The 16,776-nt window shown below is 42.5% G+C and overlaps 1 protein-coding gene across 1 annotated transcript; it reads left to right on the forward strand.

Moving 5' to 3' along the window:
* Positions 1 to 3,005: 3,005 nt before the first annotated feature.
* cited1 (Cbp/p300-interacting transactivator, with Glu/Asp-rich carboxy-terminal domain, 1) lies at positions 3,006 to 8,523 on the forward strand. The gene is made up of 2 exons (XM_034216593.1): positions 3,006 to 3,342; positions 7,304 to 8,523. The coding sequence occupies exon 2, from the start codon at positions 7,324 to 7,326 to the stop codon at positions 7,885 to 7,887; it is 564 nt and encodes a 187-aa protein (XP_034072484.1). The 5' UTR covers positions 3,006 to 3,342; positions 7,304 to 7,323; the 3' UTR covers positions 7,888 to 8,523.
* Positions 8,524 to 16,776: the final 8,253 nt, after the last annotated feature.

A 16,776-nucleotide genomic window follows, 5' to 3' on the forward strand; every position in this document is an offset into this window, starting at 1 on the left:
CAGCATTGAACTGTAATTTGTATTTGGCTCAAATGTTCTTCTTCCTCACGCACGCAAATGCAGTCCATGGAGTACAGTTTTGGATTTAGTTTCATCAGAAGGTGGTGAGTTGAGGGGTTTTGTTAGACTTGTATGCTCCATGGGTTTCATTAAAATGCAGTATAATACTCTTTCCCTGTTCATTTGACAAAACCGATGAGGCCAACTGCAGCCAAACAAAGCACTGGTTTCATTAGGCTCTTGTTTACTGTCTGGTTTCTGTTGAACACACCTTCACTTCTCCGTGACAAATAAACTTTCCCAACGACTTTTATGCAAATCGGCGCCAGTGATTTGAATAGAGTCATCGGACCCTCGCTCATGATTACTTTAGATAAACCAAGTCCTTCCTCTTTGGATGGGTGCTAAACATTTGCATAAGCCTGTTTAAGTTTGGGGACTTTTTCCAAACCTTAGGAAGCACAACAAAAAACCTCATATCGGAGAAATCCACGCAGCGTTAAAAAGGTTTCATCACAGTTTCCATCCACTCCGCCAAAACTCAAAAATCCAGCTTGGCAGTCTCACCAATATAATTATTTGTCCTTTTTGGATGGAAATCACAAACGGTTTGTTAGATTTGCATAACGTCTTCCCCCCCTACCAAACGAACAAAGCAAGGGGGGGGGGGCTTCGTCTCGTCCTCCTCCTCCTCATCAACATGTGAAGTGTCTGCGGTCAATGGCGGAGGGGATTTACTCTCACAATAAAGACAGATGCCACCTTTTATCTGCTTAACGGAACAGAGAGGGGCGCGTGGCACTTGTTGTTGGCGCGTAATGACGTGCTGCCTCCACACACACACACACACACACTGAATGGACGTGTTCTTTTTTAGCATGATGGGGCCGTGGGGGAGGGTTTTTTATTTTGGGGATGAATTGGAGGTTCCCCCCAACGACACTTTGGGTGATTTCTCTTTCTACCCCGAGCAGCCTTTTGTTTGTCCCGTATGAATACAAGAGGATAAATGGACCCACAGGAGAGGAGGGTTTCAGCAGATCTGGGGTTGAGTCTAAGCTCCTCGTGGAGACACACTTTTAAACATTTAATCCACAGGCTGTGATCACCTCTGGTATCGGATATAAAAAAGTAGATTTAAAATACGTACGTTTGCCTCCAATAATACTCTTACCGTGTGGTTTGGTGTTAAAGATTATTGAAAATGGGATAAATGTGATTGTTTGCCACATGGAAATGGATATGTTGCACTAATGGGGAGGAAAGTAAAAGCTACAAAAGCATAACATGAAAAAAAGTTCGACATTTGACTGAATTTAGTGTTTTTATGTGACATTATTCAGTTTTATGCATGGCACGTTGCAGAGTTTGACATTATTTGTTCATTTATACCCTTTACAATGTTTGTTTTTGTACATTTTTGCAAGGTTGTCAAGCATACATTGTTTTATGACAGATTTAAATCCAGCCAAAACCACTTGTGTGACCATAACTCAACATAAGAGCACACAAAGACTCCAAACAGGAAGTATTTTAATGAAGTGGCTGTGATGATTTCTGACATTTTTAGCACAAGTCGTTGATATTAATGGTGGTCTTGGAGTTTTCCCTCATGTGACTTTGTTTTAAGAAGATGGTGTATGAGTCACACACACGCACACACACACACACACACACACACACACTGTTCTAACAACCTGACAAATTAAATCACTCAGTGCATATTCATCAGTGACTCTAATCACACGAGGACATCTCAACAAGAACATCAACATGTTGTTATGCAAATCATTCACAGACGTGTGTGTGTGTGTGTGTGTGTGTGTGTGTGTGTGTGTGTGTGTGTGTGTGTGTGTGTGTGTGTGTGTGTGTGTGTGTGTGTGTGTGTGTGTGTGTGTGTGTGTGTGTGTGTGTGTGTGTGTGGTGTGTGTGTGTGTGTGTGTGTGTGTGTGTGTGTGTGTGTGTGGGTGTGTGTGTGTGTGTGTGTGTGTGTGTGTGTGTGTGTGTGTGTGTGTGTGTGTGTGTGTGTGTGTGTGTGTGTGTGTGTGTGTGTGTGTGTGTGTGTGTGTCTCTCTCCCCTCTCTCGGGGTGAGTGACACAGACAAAGACTGAGTGCTCTGAAATGGTCCATTTGATTCCTGGTGGTGTTTCCTTCAGAGTGAGAAACATCTGCCTGCGGAGCGGCTCCCTCTAAACTCTGGAGGCTGGACTCACCCACATATCGGAGCTGGAGAGACCGTGTTTTATTCCGCAGAAGTCTTTTAGGAAACCACAGTGGGGGGGAACACAGGTGAACGTAATACAATGAATGATGGCTTGATGACATTTAGCTGCTGGAGTTTCAGGGTCCAGATATTTTGGTTGCCAACTCACTAAACATGAACATACTTTACAATTGACTGCATTTCACTTCCACCATTGTGTCACTTGCTCTATTTTATTTATGTATCTTCATCATATTGCGTTGTATATGTTGCACTGTTGATTTCCATTGCCAACAAACTGCAGTATAGCCCTGAATTATATATTAGGGCATTTATCATTTCAGTTCATTTTCATCGTGTGTGTGTGTGTGTGTGTGTGTTGTGTGTGTTGTGTGTGTGTGTGTGTGTGTGTGTGTGTGTGTGTGTGTGTGTGTGTGTGTGTGTGTGTGTGTGTGTGTGTGTGTGTGTGTGTTGTGTTGTGTGTGTGTGTGTGTGTGTGTGTGGGTGTGTGTGTGTGTGTGTGTGTGGTGTTGTGTGTGTGTGTGTGTGTGTGTGTGTGACAGACAGACAGTGGAGAGCACGCCATGTTATCTATGACACACACACACACACACAGACCTTCATCATGTGGAGGTCTCAATATAAAAAAATAGTGTGAATATAAGCTACTTTATCCCAAGAACTGCATGAATCTGTCCCACTAGTTGCTAAACCTTGAATGCCCAACACTTTCATATTATAATTATCAAAGCACCCACAACCTTTGTTTTCTAGGATGCCATGTGTATTACTCATAGACTGTATGGTATTACTATTTACTGTCTTGATTCAATTTGTCAAAATCAGTTTGGACACGCCCCTCGACCAATGAGATCGCTCTTCCCGCCTCCATCCGGATCCTTTGGGAATCCGCTTCCTTGTTTTGGGATGGGAACACACTCACACACTCTCTCACGGCTGGTCAGAGAGCAGAGAGAGAGCTTCTCACTGAGGAGCTGGCAGAGTGTGTGTGCGGATCTCAGCCTCTGGTTCTCGGAAACTCCACAATAACTTCCCTCTGACTCCTCTGAGGAAACGTTGGACTCTCCGGACTGTTTTCATCTTGACTCTTCTGGACTGCACCGGGCTTCTCTCACAGGTTGGTGTGTTTCCTCTTTCAATGCATGTTGAACGTTTTGTTGACATTGTGTAAATCTGGAAGTGTTTACATAACATTTTGAATAAGCTCAGGCTTTTTTGTTGCATCCACCTGAAGTGTTTCTGCTGCGAAAGCATGCGTGTGACATTTGCATTTTGGATTTGATTTGTAAATGTACCCTTAAAGGAAGTGGGGTTGCCTGCTTATGTGTGCCCATGTGATAATATAAACACATGATACTCGCAGGCATACTTGCAAAACAAATACAACGTATGGAAATGAGCATTTAATGGGAAAAAAACATAAATATTTCAGTAAAAAAAAAATCATGTTTTGTTATTTAAAGTGTGTTTGCGATGTGGATTCTCACTTCATTTAAACCTTAAACCAGTGAAAATGTGATACAAGTATTTTGTAAACAGTCATTTGAGTTTTTTCCAAGTTTTCCAACATGCAACAACTTTGCTGACTCTGTTTTCCCTCTTTTTCTAAATTGGCTTTTCATTAACCGTCTTCAATATGGAGAATGCGTCACGCTGGGGAAGCATATGGTGTGTGTTGGTGGTGTGTGTGTGTGTGTGTGTGTGTGTGTGTGTGTGTGTGTGTGTGGTGTGTGTGTGTGTGTGTGTGTGTGTGTGTGTGTGTGTGTGTGTGTGTGTGTGTGTGTGTGTGTGTGTGTGTGTGTGTGTGTGTGTGTGTGTGTGTGTGTGTGTGTGTGTGTGTGTGTGTGTGTGTGTGTGTGTGTGTGTGTGTGTGTGTGTGTGTGTGTGTGTGTGTGTGTGTGTGTGTGGTGTCTGTGAGGGACAGGGTGACGTTTCAATTGTCTCGTCTCGCTTTAATTGAGTAATTGAAACCTCTCTCTCTGTGTGTGTGTGTGTGTGTGTGTGTGTGTGTGTGTGTGTGTGTGTGTGTGTGTGTGTGTGTGTGTGTGTGTGTGTGTGTGTGTGTGTGTGTGTGTGTGTGTGTGTGTGTGTGTGTATAATATGCTTATGATATAATGTTACCAATTAGTGTGTGTAGTGAATTGATAACGAGGACATTTAGTTCCTGATGTCAATGTTAACATTTTAAGGACTTTTAGTTGATAAAGTGATGAAGACCATGTGATCAGTAGAAACCTCCAGAACAACTACTAAATGGACCTCGATTAAGAATAAACGTTATTCTAGGAGTTTAGCGTCTTAATTCGACTATTGGAAAAAAAAAAAATGCCCCAACGTAAAGTGTCAAATCCTTACATTTAAGAAGCTGAAATGAGAGAATATTAGGCTTTTTGCTTCATAAGTGGCTTCAAATATGAATGATCTGACTAATGAAATACACGACTAATGGCGTTATTGTATTTCTGTTCATCTGTTTTGCTTCTAAAAAGTGATTGTGAAAGCTTCATTCACTGTAAAGTGTCTATTATAAGGCACGAGGAGACTGCCGTGTTGTTCTGTCAGACTCTCTGCTGATAATTAAAATGAAAGCGGAGCGCTCCACGGCCAAGACGGAAGCCGAGACGGCGAACGAAATCATTTACAAGGAGACTGAAGCCCATTTTCACAAAGTCATAAAACAGCGTTGGGAGAACACAATGTGTCTGGTCAGCTGTGAACAGGAAAAAACATTGGCTCTCCTCCAAACGCTCCACACAGCATCCTTCCTCGTGTTATTACGAGCAAATCTTCACAACTCTCCGTTATTGACTCCCTCCGGTCCTTGTCATGTCTCCTGAGTGCTTGTAAATGTCACGTTGAAATTAACACGTCATTTTGTCAGGGAATGGAATAAATGGAGTAGCTTGTGTCGACAATTTGATACGACCGTTAAGATATTCTTTTAAAAAAATGAACTACGGGTCGTTTAGCGAGGTTTCTACGTGGTGGTTTTTACGTAAATCACTGGACAGCAAATAAATGCCTCCTGTATCCAAACATGTGACGGTAAACTCTGACGTCTTGGATCATGTAAACAGGACTCAGGCTTTCTCCAAATATTCAACGTTTCTCAACGAAATACCTAAAAGCACGTGTTGCAAATTGGATGCACGCTGAGATGATCTCCTCCACCGTCACTAAATGTTATGTTTGAGGAATATATCACAATCCTTAAAGAGCCGCGTTTCCTCCTCTGCGCCCTCGGAGGAGAATGTGTGCGGTTTTTAATTAGTTTGTGTCTCCTGGACTCAATGTGCTGGAAAGCTGTCGAGCAGAGGCAGCCTGGCCCTGACAGTAATCAGGCAATGAATAATGAACACGCACGCGCACACACACACACACACACACACACACACAGACCTGCCATTGACAGCTGTTGGGTATCTTTGTGTATTAACTATATCAGTGGAGTGCAGCTGCATGCCTGCCTGTAGCAATTATGTTCTCGCCAAATAAGAGCCAGCGCTGGGAGGAGGGGCTGTGTGTGTGTGTGTGTGTGTGTATTAGGTGATTAACTTACTCAAAGGATAGCCGCATGATGTGTGTGTGTGTATTAGGTGATTAACTTACTCAAAGGATAGCCGCATGATGTGTGTGTGTGTTTCGAGTAATGTAAACCAGCTCAGGGACTTTAACATGAGCCTCCAGGAGTCTCACACGCACACTGGGAAACACACTTTTATTTTTTTACCTCCACACACATCTCAGTGACATTTTTCTCAGTGTGTCAAGCTTTCCACAACACACACTTTCCTCCACACACACACACACACACACACACACACACACACACACACACACACACACACACACACACACACACACACACACACACACACACACACACACACACACAGAGTCAGACATATGCAATGCTCTGTGTATTTATCCTGCCATGTGACCCAATCACTCTTTGAGGTCCTCAAAGGCTCTGTTGTGCTATGAACTCCACACACACACACACACACACACACACACACACACACACAGACCTCATAAACACTCACTAACCCCGTTAGTACCCACAGGCCTTCTCCCCGCAGCCTTCTCATGCTTAATTTTCTGCTCAATAGGTCAAGAGTAAAAGCAGACATCAAGCGAACACAGACACACACACACACACACAAAATCCGTCTCGAACACGTCGAGTCATGCGGCCGGCCGGCATGTTTTCCAGACAGTCACGACTTTCAGTGATTTTAAAGAGCCATACGGACATGAGTAAAGCCGCTCTTAAGTCAACAACGCCTTCATTGTTGGTGCGGTTTGAAGCCGCCACATGTTTGTCAGGAAAACACTTTTTAATGACCACTTTAGTTATTTGTCATCCGTTGTTTAGCGAGCAAACGTTTTCAGGAGCGGGGGACGTATTCAGATCATAAGTAAAAGCAGAATTACCACACTCAAGCTATTTAAAACTGTGGAAACAAACAATGTAGAAAGTACAATAACAAAGCCCCCTGACAATAACTTGATTTATTTGGCTTTCAAATGCTTAAATAAATGATTGAATTATTTAAATATTGACAATTCGATGTAACCCAGAAACCAAAGGCAGATAAGGAGGAAAGTCCCTGCCACCAAACGACAGACATATTAAGCAAATACTACAGTCCAGTGACTCCGCCACGTTAATGTGAAGCATACACACAACTCAATTATTTCCATAACGACAGATTGCAGAATATGAACATGTGCTCAAAGGGGCAAGTGAAAAAAAAAGATTGATTCACACCTGTGTGATAATTACAGCGTTCTATAAACCAGCCGCTACCAATCGTTATGCTAAGCTAGGCTAATCACATGCTTCATACTTAGTACACAGATATGAGATTGGTATGGATTTTTCGGGTCCTAAGAAGTGGATGCTATCTGTAGGTATGATATAACCAAATACATACGAGTCCACGCTACAATAAAGAGGGTATACACTGAAGTTATAAAAACATTTTCATTTCCTCGACTTACTTTACATCAGATCAACGGATTCTTTCCAGATATCTCGTTTACATTTCATTACATCTATTTTCTTCCTGCAGGCTCTGGTGTTTTCCTGGTGATGACCTCACTGCTGTTTCCTGCCCACGCTGCGATGAAGGACCTCTCCTCTTCCTCCTCTCCTCTCAGCACCCTGCTCCACTACCCGAACTCCAAGTCCTCCGTGGCACCGTTCTCTCCATCTTCCGGTACCGCATCATCGCCAACGTTATCCTCCACTCCCATCTCCAAACCTCAGCCGTTCTGCCTCCAGACGGGACCTCACCTCATCGCTAGCATGCAGCTTCAGAAACTCAACTCTCACTACCAGAACCTCGCCGGTGCTTCTGCGGGACACCAAGCACCTGGAGGAGCTCAAAGGGGATTCGGTGCCTCGCCTCTGGGCACGGGAAACCAGATTCTGGGCCCCTCTGGAGGTCTGGGTGGAGGTGGGATGGGCGTTGGTATGAACATGGGGAACCAAAGCACCAGCACGGGTGCATTAATCGATTTTGACCCCGTGGACGAGGAGGTTCTCATGTCACTGGTCGTTGAGCTCGGTTTGGATCGAGCCAACGAGCTGCCTGAACTCTGGCTCGGTCAGAACGAGTTCGATTTCATGTCAGACGTACCGGCCGGATGCTGACGAGGAGAGAAAAGACTTTCGAGACGCAAAGAGACAAAGAGAGAGAAGACCTTGCTCTGTTTTGTTGGTCCCTTTCTTTTCCTGGGTCCATACAAGTGAAGAGACGCTGAGTTACAAAGAGAAAGACATCCCTTTCCTTTTTTGTGTTTATACTCCTTATGCAGACGGATAAAAGAAGACGGCTTTTGTTTTGTTGTTTTTTAAAGCAGGAAGAGGGAAAACTGTTCTTCTCTTGGATCAAACTGATGGTAGAAAAACCAACCTGACGGGATTAAGAAGTCTTTTGTTGCCTCGTTGCACTCTGATTGTTGCCTTTTCATTTCAAGAAAAACTCCAAAGCATGAGCGAGGACTAATTCTGTCGGCTTAATGAAAAACAAGCTGGTTGAAGACGTTTGGCGCTCTCTGGAAACACCACGTAAAGAAGACGCACCTGTTGGACTCGAACAGTGCTGTATTCTCTTAAAAAAAACATGACATTATGGGAGATTGGTGAAGCATGACAAACACTACGGTTCCTGTTTTCTTGAAGGACAATATTAGACTCACGGGAAAGAGAGTCCCGTCTCGCCCACACAAAGACCACAAAGACAGCGATTGTCTGAGAACTGGTTATCTCAATGTTCTTTCGTTCCTTTCTTGAGTTTTGAATTAACTTCAACCATCTTATTCACAGAACATGTTATTTAAGACAGTGGCTGATATCCATCCGGACTTCTTGACAAGGAGTGCTTCTGTAGCGCGTCTATAATCAGTCTGAACATAATGAATTAGATCAAGGGATGTGGAATCTTTCGAAGCATGGGACCTGAATGGAGTAAATTGTTTCTCTCTCTGGAAGCAGCCTCGTTTAAAACGACGGTCATGTGAGATGTTTTGTTTTCTGGCCTGCAGTGTAAGAGCATTGACCCGTTTGGTGTCTGTGACCCTTCATGGCACTTCCTCTTACATTAAATAACAAGGTCTTGTCAACCGAAAGGCAATAATAGACAAATTCAAGTGCCTTCTGTTTTCCTGTTTCAACACTTTCATGTTTGTGTCAAAACGGTTTGTTTAGCCCTAACGGACCTTTCCATCATATCAGTGTCCCTGATAAGGAAGTGTTTTCTGTCGGGTCATCGTCAAGCCTGCAGACTGCGGTTTGCACACTTTGCAGGACAGATTTGAAGTTAAACACACACTGTGGTTTGGTTTCAGCAGTGCAGACTTTAAGGTGGTTCAAGTTGGACCAAAGTGAGATAAATAGCATCTCAACAAGCATTGTGCCTACTGTCAACCATATTTAAGGACCTCATCCTTGTTGAACAATTATATACTGAGAAATATCAAAATAAAAGACTATTGTTTTTGATTTGACTCTTGCTAGCTAGCTATCACTCTGCTAACTTGGGGAAACGTTAGCATTAGCTTTACAGTAGATCTGTATGGAAAGCATGCGGCAAAACTCTTACAAAAAACCAAACATCTTTTGTGAAATATACTTTATAATATCACTTTAAAATAGTGGTTTTTCTGTGGCTCTTTTTCGATATCATACAAGTAAACATTTAGGCTAACGTGGAAGCTAACACTAAATCATAAGAGCTACATACACATATCAAATCAAACTCAATAACAAGACTGCTTGTCCTTGGGTCAAATTAGACCCGTTTCCCAATTATTTTACGTCGAGATAAAGGGTTACTTTATTAAAATGTCGAGCATCTGGGGTCAATTTTTGTAGAATTAGTCAGAATTGTTGCGTTTTTTAAACTCAGAAATTAGGTTTGAATTCGTGTAAATGAAGTCTATTGACCGTACATTTCGAAAAGAAGAGTAACTCTTAAATCGGAATAAAGTTGGCTCAAAAGGTAATTATTTATACTAGATGCTTTAAAAACAGTGAAACCCTGAGGACAAAAGTTGCAGTTGATAGGAAGAAAACACAAGGGTTAATTAAGTGAAGCTGAATCCTTCAATACTAAATATCAAAACAAAGCTAGTTCGCTGCAAGCAAGTGATATATTTCTTATTTGCATTTCCCTTGTTTGACCAACATGATGCTGCCATAGTTAACTCCATTTTACCAGGTGTTTTTTTGCACACTTGTGGTTGGGAAATACCCACGGGTTAAACTGACACCCACACCTCCACCTCTTCCCACCTATAGCAGCTGTACTGTGCTGCAGATTGATCCGCGTGTGCACGGGGGCTCTGACCCATATCTGTAGTGGTAAGAAGAGACGGGGCTCGAACTGTGAAGCGGGAACAAAGGCCTCACTCAACCTGGTGTGTCTGTCATCCCGGGCATTGTGGGTCTTCTCTTGGACCACACACACATGAAATAACACACCTGTTCTTCATATGCACACAACACACTGAAACTACGTATAAAGGCATCGAAAAATAAACCCAGCATGCATGCACACGCGGGATGGTATTACAGCAGGGAAACGGGAGTAGCAGCCATGAAACAGGCACTTGTTCAGTTACACACACACACACACACACACACACACACACTTTACAGGTTGTTGGTTGGTGTGTCTGTGTGAGAAGAGATAGTGATGTCAGAGTGTCTGAAAATGCAAGTGTGTGTAAGGGGAAGAGAGCAGCAGGTGTTACGTCTGCGGGAAAACTGCGGGAAAAACCCGCCGAGACTCATTAATTAATTTAGATTTAGACAGGTCAGTTTACACACACTCAACAAGTCCCTGCACACATGCTTCCAAACATCAATTTTGACGGCGATTAGGTCTCGGTTACACTCAATGAACTTCCTTTTCCTTTCTTTAATGAAACGCGAGAAGCAGTGAATAATGAAAACCTGATGGAGTCATTTGACAGAATCCTTTTTTTTTTTTTAAAAAGGGATTTCCCCGCTTTTATTGAAAGGAATAAAGACGCCTCTCATCGCCTCAAAATCCAAAAGACAGGCGCTCTGATTCACTTATCCTCCATCTCATCGCCTAATGGGTCAAAATAACATTCTTCACATTGAGACGTGTGTGTGTGTGTGTGTGTGTGTGTGTGTGTGTGTGTGTGTGTGTGTGTGTGTGTGTGTGTGTGTGTGTGTGTGTGTGTGTGTGTGTGTGTGTGTGTGTGTGTGTGTGTGTGTGTGTGTGTGTGTGTGTGTGTGTGTGTGTGTGTGTGTGTGTGTGTGTGTGTGTGTGTGTGTGTGTGTGTGTGTGTGTGTGTGTGTGTGTGTGTATCCCAGCTGAGTGAATGTGTTGTTGCTTTGCCTCCTCCTCCTCCCATGAGAAGTTGTCGAGATGTTTGAATCTTCTGAGGGTTTTCATTTCCTCTTCTCCTTGACGCCCGATATTGCAGTTTAACCCCGGCGGTGACCTTTTGAACCCAAATATACCTCATAGCGATTTGGTTTCTAATGACAAAAACGTAACTCCACGCAAACATATTCCTCATTTTTGGTTTCTACCGAGCCTGGAATACCACAAAAGTGTATTTTGGCAACTAAATGATGACAGAAAACTACCTTAAACTGTTTGAATTGCATGGTGTTGGTAAAACTACAAATCTTAAACCCAATACAGATCATTTCCCGAAGTAAACTACAAGTTTTAAGTCTGACTTCCTGTCTTTCTTTCCATAATTAAAGTCATATTTTAACGTGCTTTGCCATCTAGGACACTTCAATGAACAGAAAACTAACTAACCAACCAGTTTGATAATGGATTTGTTGATACAGCAGAGTTTGCTTATTCCCTAGAACAGGGGTGTCAAACTCAATTTCCCCGCGGGCCACATTAGTATATGGTTGCACTCAAAGGGCCGGTTGTAACTATATAAATATACATATATAAATGTATAATATATATAAAATAATGTATTATATTACATTATTGCCTCTGAATTGGATTATTATTGGATAGGGTAATAACTTCCTAATTAACTTCGTCTGAAAGCAGAAGTCCAGGGCAAATAATTGCAAGTGTCTTCAGGGCGCATCACACAAAACGAGATGCATTGTGGGACATGTAGTTTATGGGCAACCTGCTTCTGTAAAGTGGCATGTAACCGTATAATAAGCGTATTATAATCTTTGCAAGCTCTTGCGGGGCCACATAAAATGAAGTCCCGGGCCTTGAGTTTGACACCCCTGCCCTAGAAGAAGATGCCACATTCAATAAGTACTTACAGCTATTAAGGGCAACAAAATCGCATAACAAAATGTCCTTAATTCTCAAACTAACACGTTGGAGTATATTTCTGTCTAAACCTCACAAAACGGAGATGTTAAGACTATATTTCAATGTTTTCACCATAACAGGACATATGCTACAAACCCTTTCTAATTCACTTGTTTTCGGATGTTGGGATTCTTCCTGCTCTTTGTATCTGCGTCTCGTGGTCTCTACAACACATGAAGTGGATTTACGGTTTCCATTCTGACAGCAGTGATTTGTAGCCTCCGAGCCTCAGGGTCATGAAAAATGTTCCGGCACATCAAGGCCGGTGAAAAGCCTCGACATGAGCCGTGATGGATCTGCTAAAAGGTCGCTGTTACAAGGTTCCCTCTCCACACGTAATGCAAATGTTCCGCCACTGAGGTCTGCTTGTGAAACTGAAGCAGACTCTGATTTAATCATCATATTCACGTTAAAACATGTGACTTGTTTTTACATGCAGTCTGTCTCCTTTCTTTTATGTTTTTCTAATGTTGAAATGAATATTATTCAAAGATGATTTTTAAAGCACTTTTGCTCGACGGCTCTCACTTGTACATCTATATGAATATGTAAATGATTGATATCATATAACAAAAAAAAAGCTTGTATTTTTGTTACGGCTCTGAGTTTTGGGGGGGAATAAAGAAAGTGAAAATGTAACTGGAGTGAAGGTGTTTCTTTTAATAACAGACAGGATATGAAGTCAAATGAATATACATTTTCATTGAACATGCTGGATAGGTTTAATCAACAGATAAATGAGCCTTTCATAGACTCTGAAACAATATATTAACCAGATAAGGTCTAAATTTTTCTGAATAATAGCTACATGTAATTAATTGTTTAACCCTCCTATTGTCTTCCCCCCCCCCCCCCCCCCCCCCCCCCCCCCCCTTACTTTGGTGTTCGCGGTCAAATTTGACCGGTTCTGTTTTAACTGCTATTACATTAACACAAAAACCATTAATCATCACCAAATTTCATTTAACACCCTTTCAAACTGTACATATTGTATCAGACTACTGGTATACATGAACAACTGCAGTAAATATACAAAGAATAGACACTGAACTGTATTGTGTGTGCCAGGTGTGATCCATGTGGGGGGATGGGCACATTAGGGGGGGAACACATCTAGAGTGTGTGTGTGTGTGTGTGTGTGTGTGTGTGTGTGTGTGTGTGGTGTGTGTGTGTGTGTGTGTGTGTGTGTGTGTGTGTGTGTGTGTGTGTGTGTGTGTGTGTGTGTGTGTTCTAGCATTACTATACTTGTGGGGGCCTACATCTGTTTACACAGTCACGTGTGGGGACTGGCTTCCCTTATGGGGACAAATTGGAGGTCCCCATGAGGGGAATAATTAATTTTAGGGTGAAGACTTGGTTAGGGTTAGGGTTAGGTTAAGGGTTAGGGTTAGGGTTAGGGTTAGGTTAAGGGTAAGGTTAAGGGTTAGGGTTAGGGTTAGGCATGTGTTGGTTATGGTTAGGGTTAGGATAAGTCTCCAGGAAATGCATGTAAGTCAATGTAATGTCCCCTGAAGTGATGTATACATGGTATATGTGTGTGTGGGTGTGTGTGTGTGTGTGTGTGTGTGTGTGTGTGTGTGTGTGTGTGTGTGTGTGTTTTATCTGATCCGGATGGTTACTAATTCCTTTTCTTTATGGTGGTCAACAGCTATTTGATATGTTCAATGTCTCCTGTGAAGGATATCATGAAGCCTTAATGCAATCGAATGTAAAACAAAAAAGTTATGATTGATGAAAGTAGTAAATCGGTCAGATTTGACCCGAAGACAACAGTTCAATACAGTATATTACTATAACTGTAGACATTATGGTACAAGGCTCCCATCTGGTGGCAGGTAGTGGTAAATGCATAATAAACCACCTGGCGTTTAGACACTTTAAAACACCGGGGGGACAAAAAGTATAACACATATTTTACATTTTCCACGTGAAATAAGACAAACTAAATGAGTGCATAATGTAGTCAAATGTAGTGAAATATAACATTAAAAAGGTGTGTGTGTGTTGTCTTGTGGTCGGGCCTTGATCCCAGCTGAGTGAATGTGTTTTTTTGTGCTTTGCCATCCATCCATCCATCTTCTCCCGCTTCTCCGTGGTCGGGTCGCGGGGGTAGCAGTTCCAGCAGAGAGCCCCAAACTTTCTTTTCCCTGGCGACATCAACCAGCTCTGACTGGGGGATCCCAAGGCGCTCCCAGGCCAGCGAAGAGATCATCCCTCCACCTGGTCCTAGGTCTACCCCTTGGTCTCTTCCCAGCTGGACGTGCCTCACCTCCATAGGGAGGCGCCCAGGTGGCATCCTAACTAGGTGCCCGAACCACCTCAACTGGCTCCTTTCGACGCGAAGGAGGAGCGGCTCAACTCCGAGTCCCTCCCTGATGACCGAACTTCTCACCTTATCCCTAAAGGAGACGCCAGCCACCCTGCGGAGAAAACCCATCTCGGCCGCTTGTATCCGCTTTTTACTTTGCCTGCATTTACAATTATTTTGACATATTTATCTCGATTTTTCTGACCAATAAAGGTTTGAAATCAAACTGATAATCTGAAGTGTCAGACTTTAATGCAGTGCTGCCATCTTGTGGTTATAGTACTTCATGGAGATATGTTAACAGTAATGCAGAAACTGCATTTCACATGTAATGATGTGCTAATTTGAACTAATGTATTCATTGTTGGGTAGTTGTATCGACAGCAATGCATCTCATTCTGTAAATTCGTCATGTATTTGTCTCAAATTAAACACATCTGGAGATACATGGTTTGCACTGTAATCTGAGAACTGTCAAACACATATAGTGCAATTAAGAAAGTACAATATGTTCCTCTGAAATGTAGTGGAATATAACATTAAAAAGTTTTTTTTTAATCCTCAGATTTCTACTTTAGAACAGTACTCGAGTAAATCTACCTAGTCATATTGGAGGCGTGTGACGCAGTGGGTTGTGCGTATGTGTTCTGGGTCAGGGGTTCACAGGTTCAAACCCCGCTGCAGTCAGCATGTCGTTGTGTCCCTGAGACACTTCACCCCAAAGTGCTCCTGTGGGGATTGCCCACAGTATTGAGTATGGAAGTCGCTCTGGATAAAAGCGTCTAACAAGTAATGTATTTAATGTAATATTCACTGCTAATGGGGAAATAGTGAGGCCTAAATGGAGAGAAGAAAGGAGAAGAAAGACTAGAAAGGGAAGTGATACATTATAATATACTATATTAATATAACAAGTGAGGCAACAGCTGTACACAAAAGTAAACAAAACAATGCTATAATAACTAAGAACGACTAATAAACCGTGATCTGTTTTGTGCACAAAGTGGGAAAAGTTTTAATTAAAGGGAGGAACTTGCTGAAGTGTGTGCGTGTGTGTGTGTGTGTGTGTGTGTGTGTGTGTGTGTGTGTGTGTGTGTGTGTGTGTGTGTGTGTGTGTGTGTATGTGTGTGTCTTTCTAACATGAGATCCATTTTAATCCATGCATGCTGTTTTCATTCATGCGATCAGCTGGACTTAATTACGCTCTATTTCTCAAACAACATTGCAAGACTTAAGACGGTCGGTTTAAACAAACGTCGCCTCCTTTATTCCTTCAACCTTTAGTAACATGAGCCCAGAAATGTGTCTTCAATCCAAAATAACCTCCTGAAAGAAGCGGTCACCGGCAGTAGCCTATTTGACAGGATAGGGGAATAAAGGTGCACGGCTTAATGTGATGCTGCTGGTCTTTGGAAAAATGTCAAATGTGCTGAATGAAATGTAGGTCAGTGGGTTATTCTCCACTTGTTAAACTGCCCTGTAAACAAACGTGTGCTAAAGAGTTAGCTCTCAATAAAAGGAAATGAAATGCGTCGCCAGAGATACATGTGTGAACTGCTCCCGGGGTTTGGGCCTTTGTTCCTGGGGGGAAGCAGCGTTCAGAGATAGAGAGATGGCATGTGTGCATCAGTAGGAATGATTTGGCAAGAGGACGAAAAGCCCCGGAGGAGATGAGTGTAAACAGGGCTCTGCCTGTCACACTGGTGTTTCCTGAGGACAGCAGCACAACACACAGGGAGAAAGAGAGAGGGCTACATGCAGGGGCTGGGTGGTCATTTCAATATTTGGCTTAATCACTCGTGCTCAAAGAGCGATTAAGCTGAAATGGATAGGTGTCAATAATTAAGAATGACTAAATCATGATCCGTTTGTGCACAACGTGAGAAAAGCACTTTTAAAAAGGAGGGTGTGTGTGTGTGTGTGTGTGTGTGTGTGTGTGTGTGTGTGTGTTTACATGAGATCCATTTTAATCCATGCTGTTTTCATGAATGCGTCTATGTGCACTCGCATGAAAAAGTAAATTCACGAGCTACCCTGCAGTATACAAAGTCATTCAAACTAGCTGCACCTTTACCAGCTTTGAGAACACTTTAATCAGAGGTGGGAGAAGTACTCAGACCTTCTTGAGTGAAAGTAGAAGTACTCAGACCTTCTTGAGTGAAAGTAGAAGTACTCAGACCTTCTTGAGTGAAAGTAGAAGTACTCAGACCTTCTTGAGTGAAAGTAGACTTAGAAGTACTCAGACCTTCTTGAGTGAAGTAGAAGTACTCAGACCTTCTTGAGTGAAAGTAGAAGTACTCAGACCTTCTTGAGTGAAAGTAGAAGTACTCAGATCTTGTGCTTGAGTAAAAGTAGAAGTACTCAGATCTTGTACTTGAGTAAAAGTAGAAGT

The sequence above is a fragment of the Gymnodraco acuticeps genome, unplaced genomic scaffold, assembly GCF_902827175.1.
Source record: "Gymnodraco acuticeps unplaced genomic scaffold, fGymAcu1.1, whole genome shotgun sequence".
Classification (NCBI taxonomy): Eukaryota; Metazoa; Chordata; class Actinopteri; order Perciformes; family Bathydraconidae; genus Gymnodraco; species Gymnodraco acuticeps.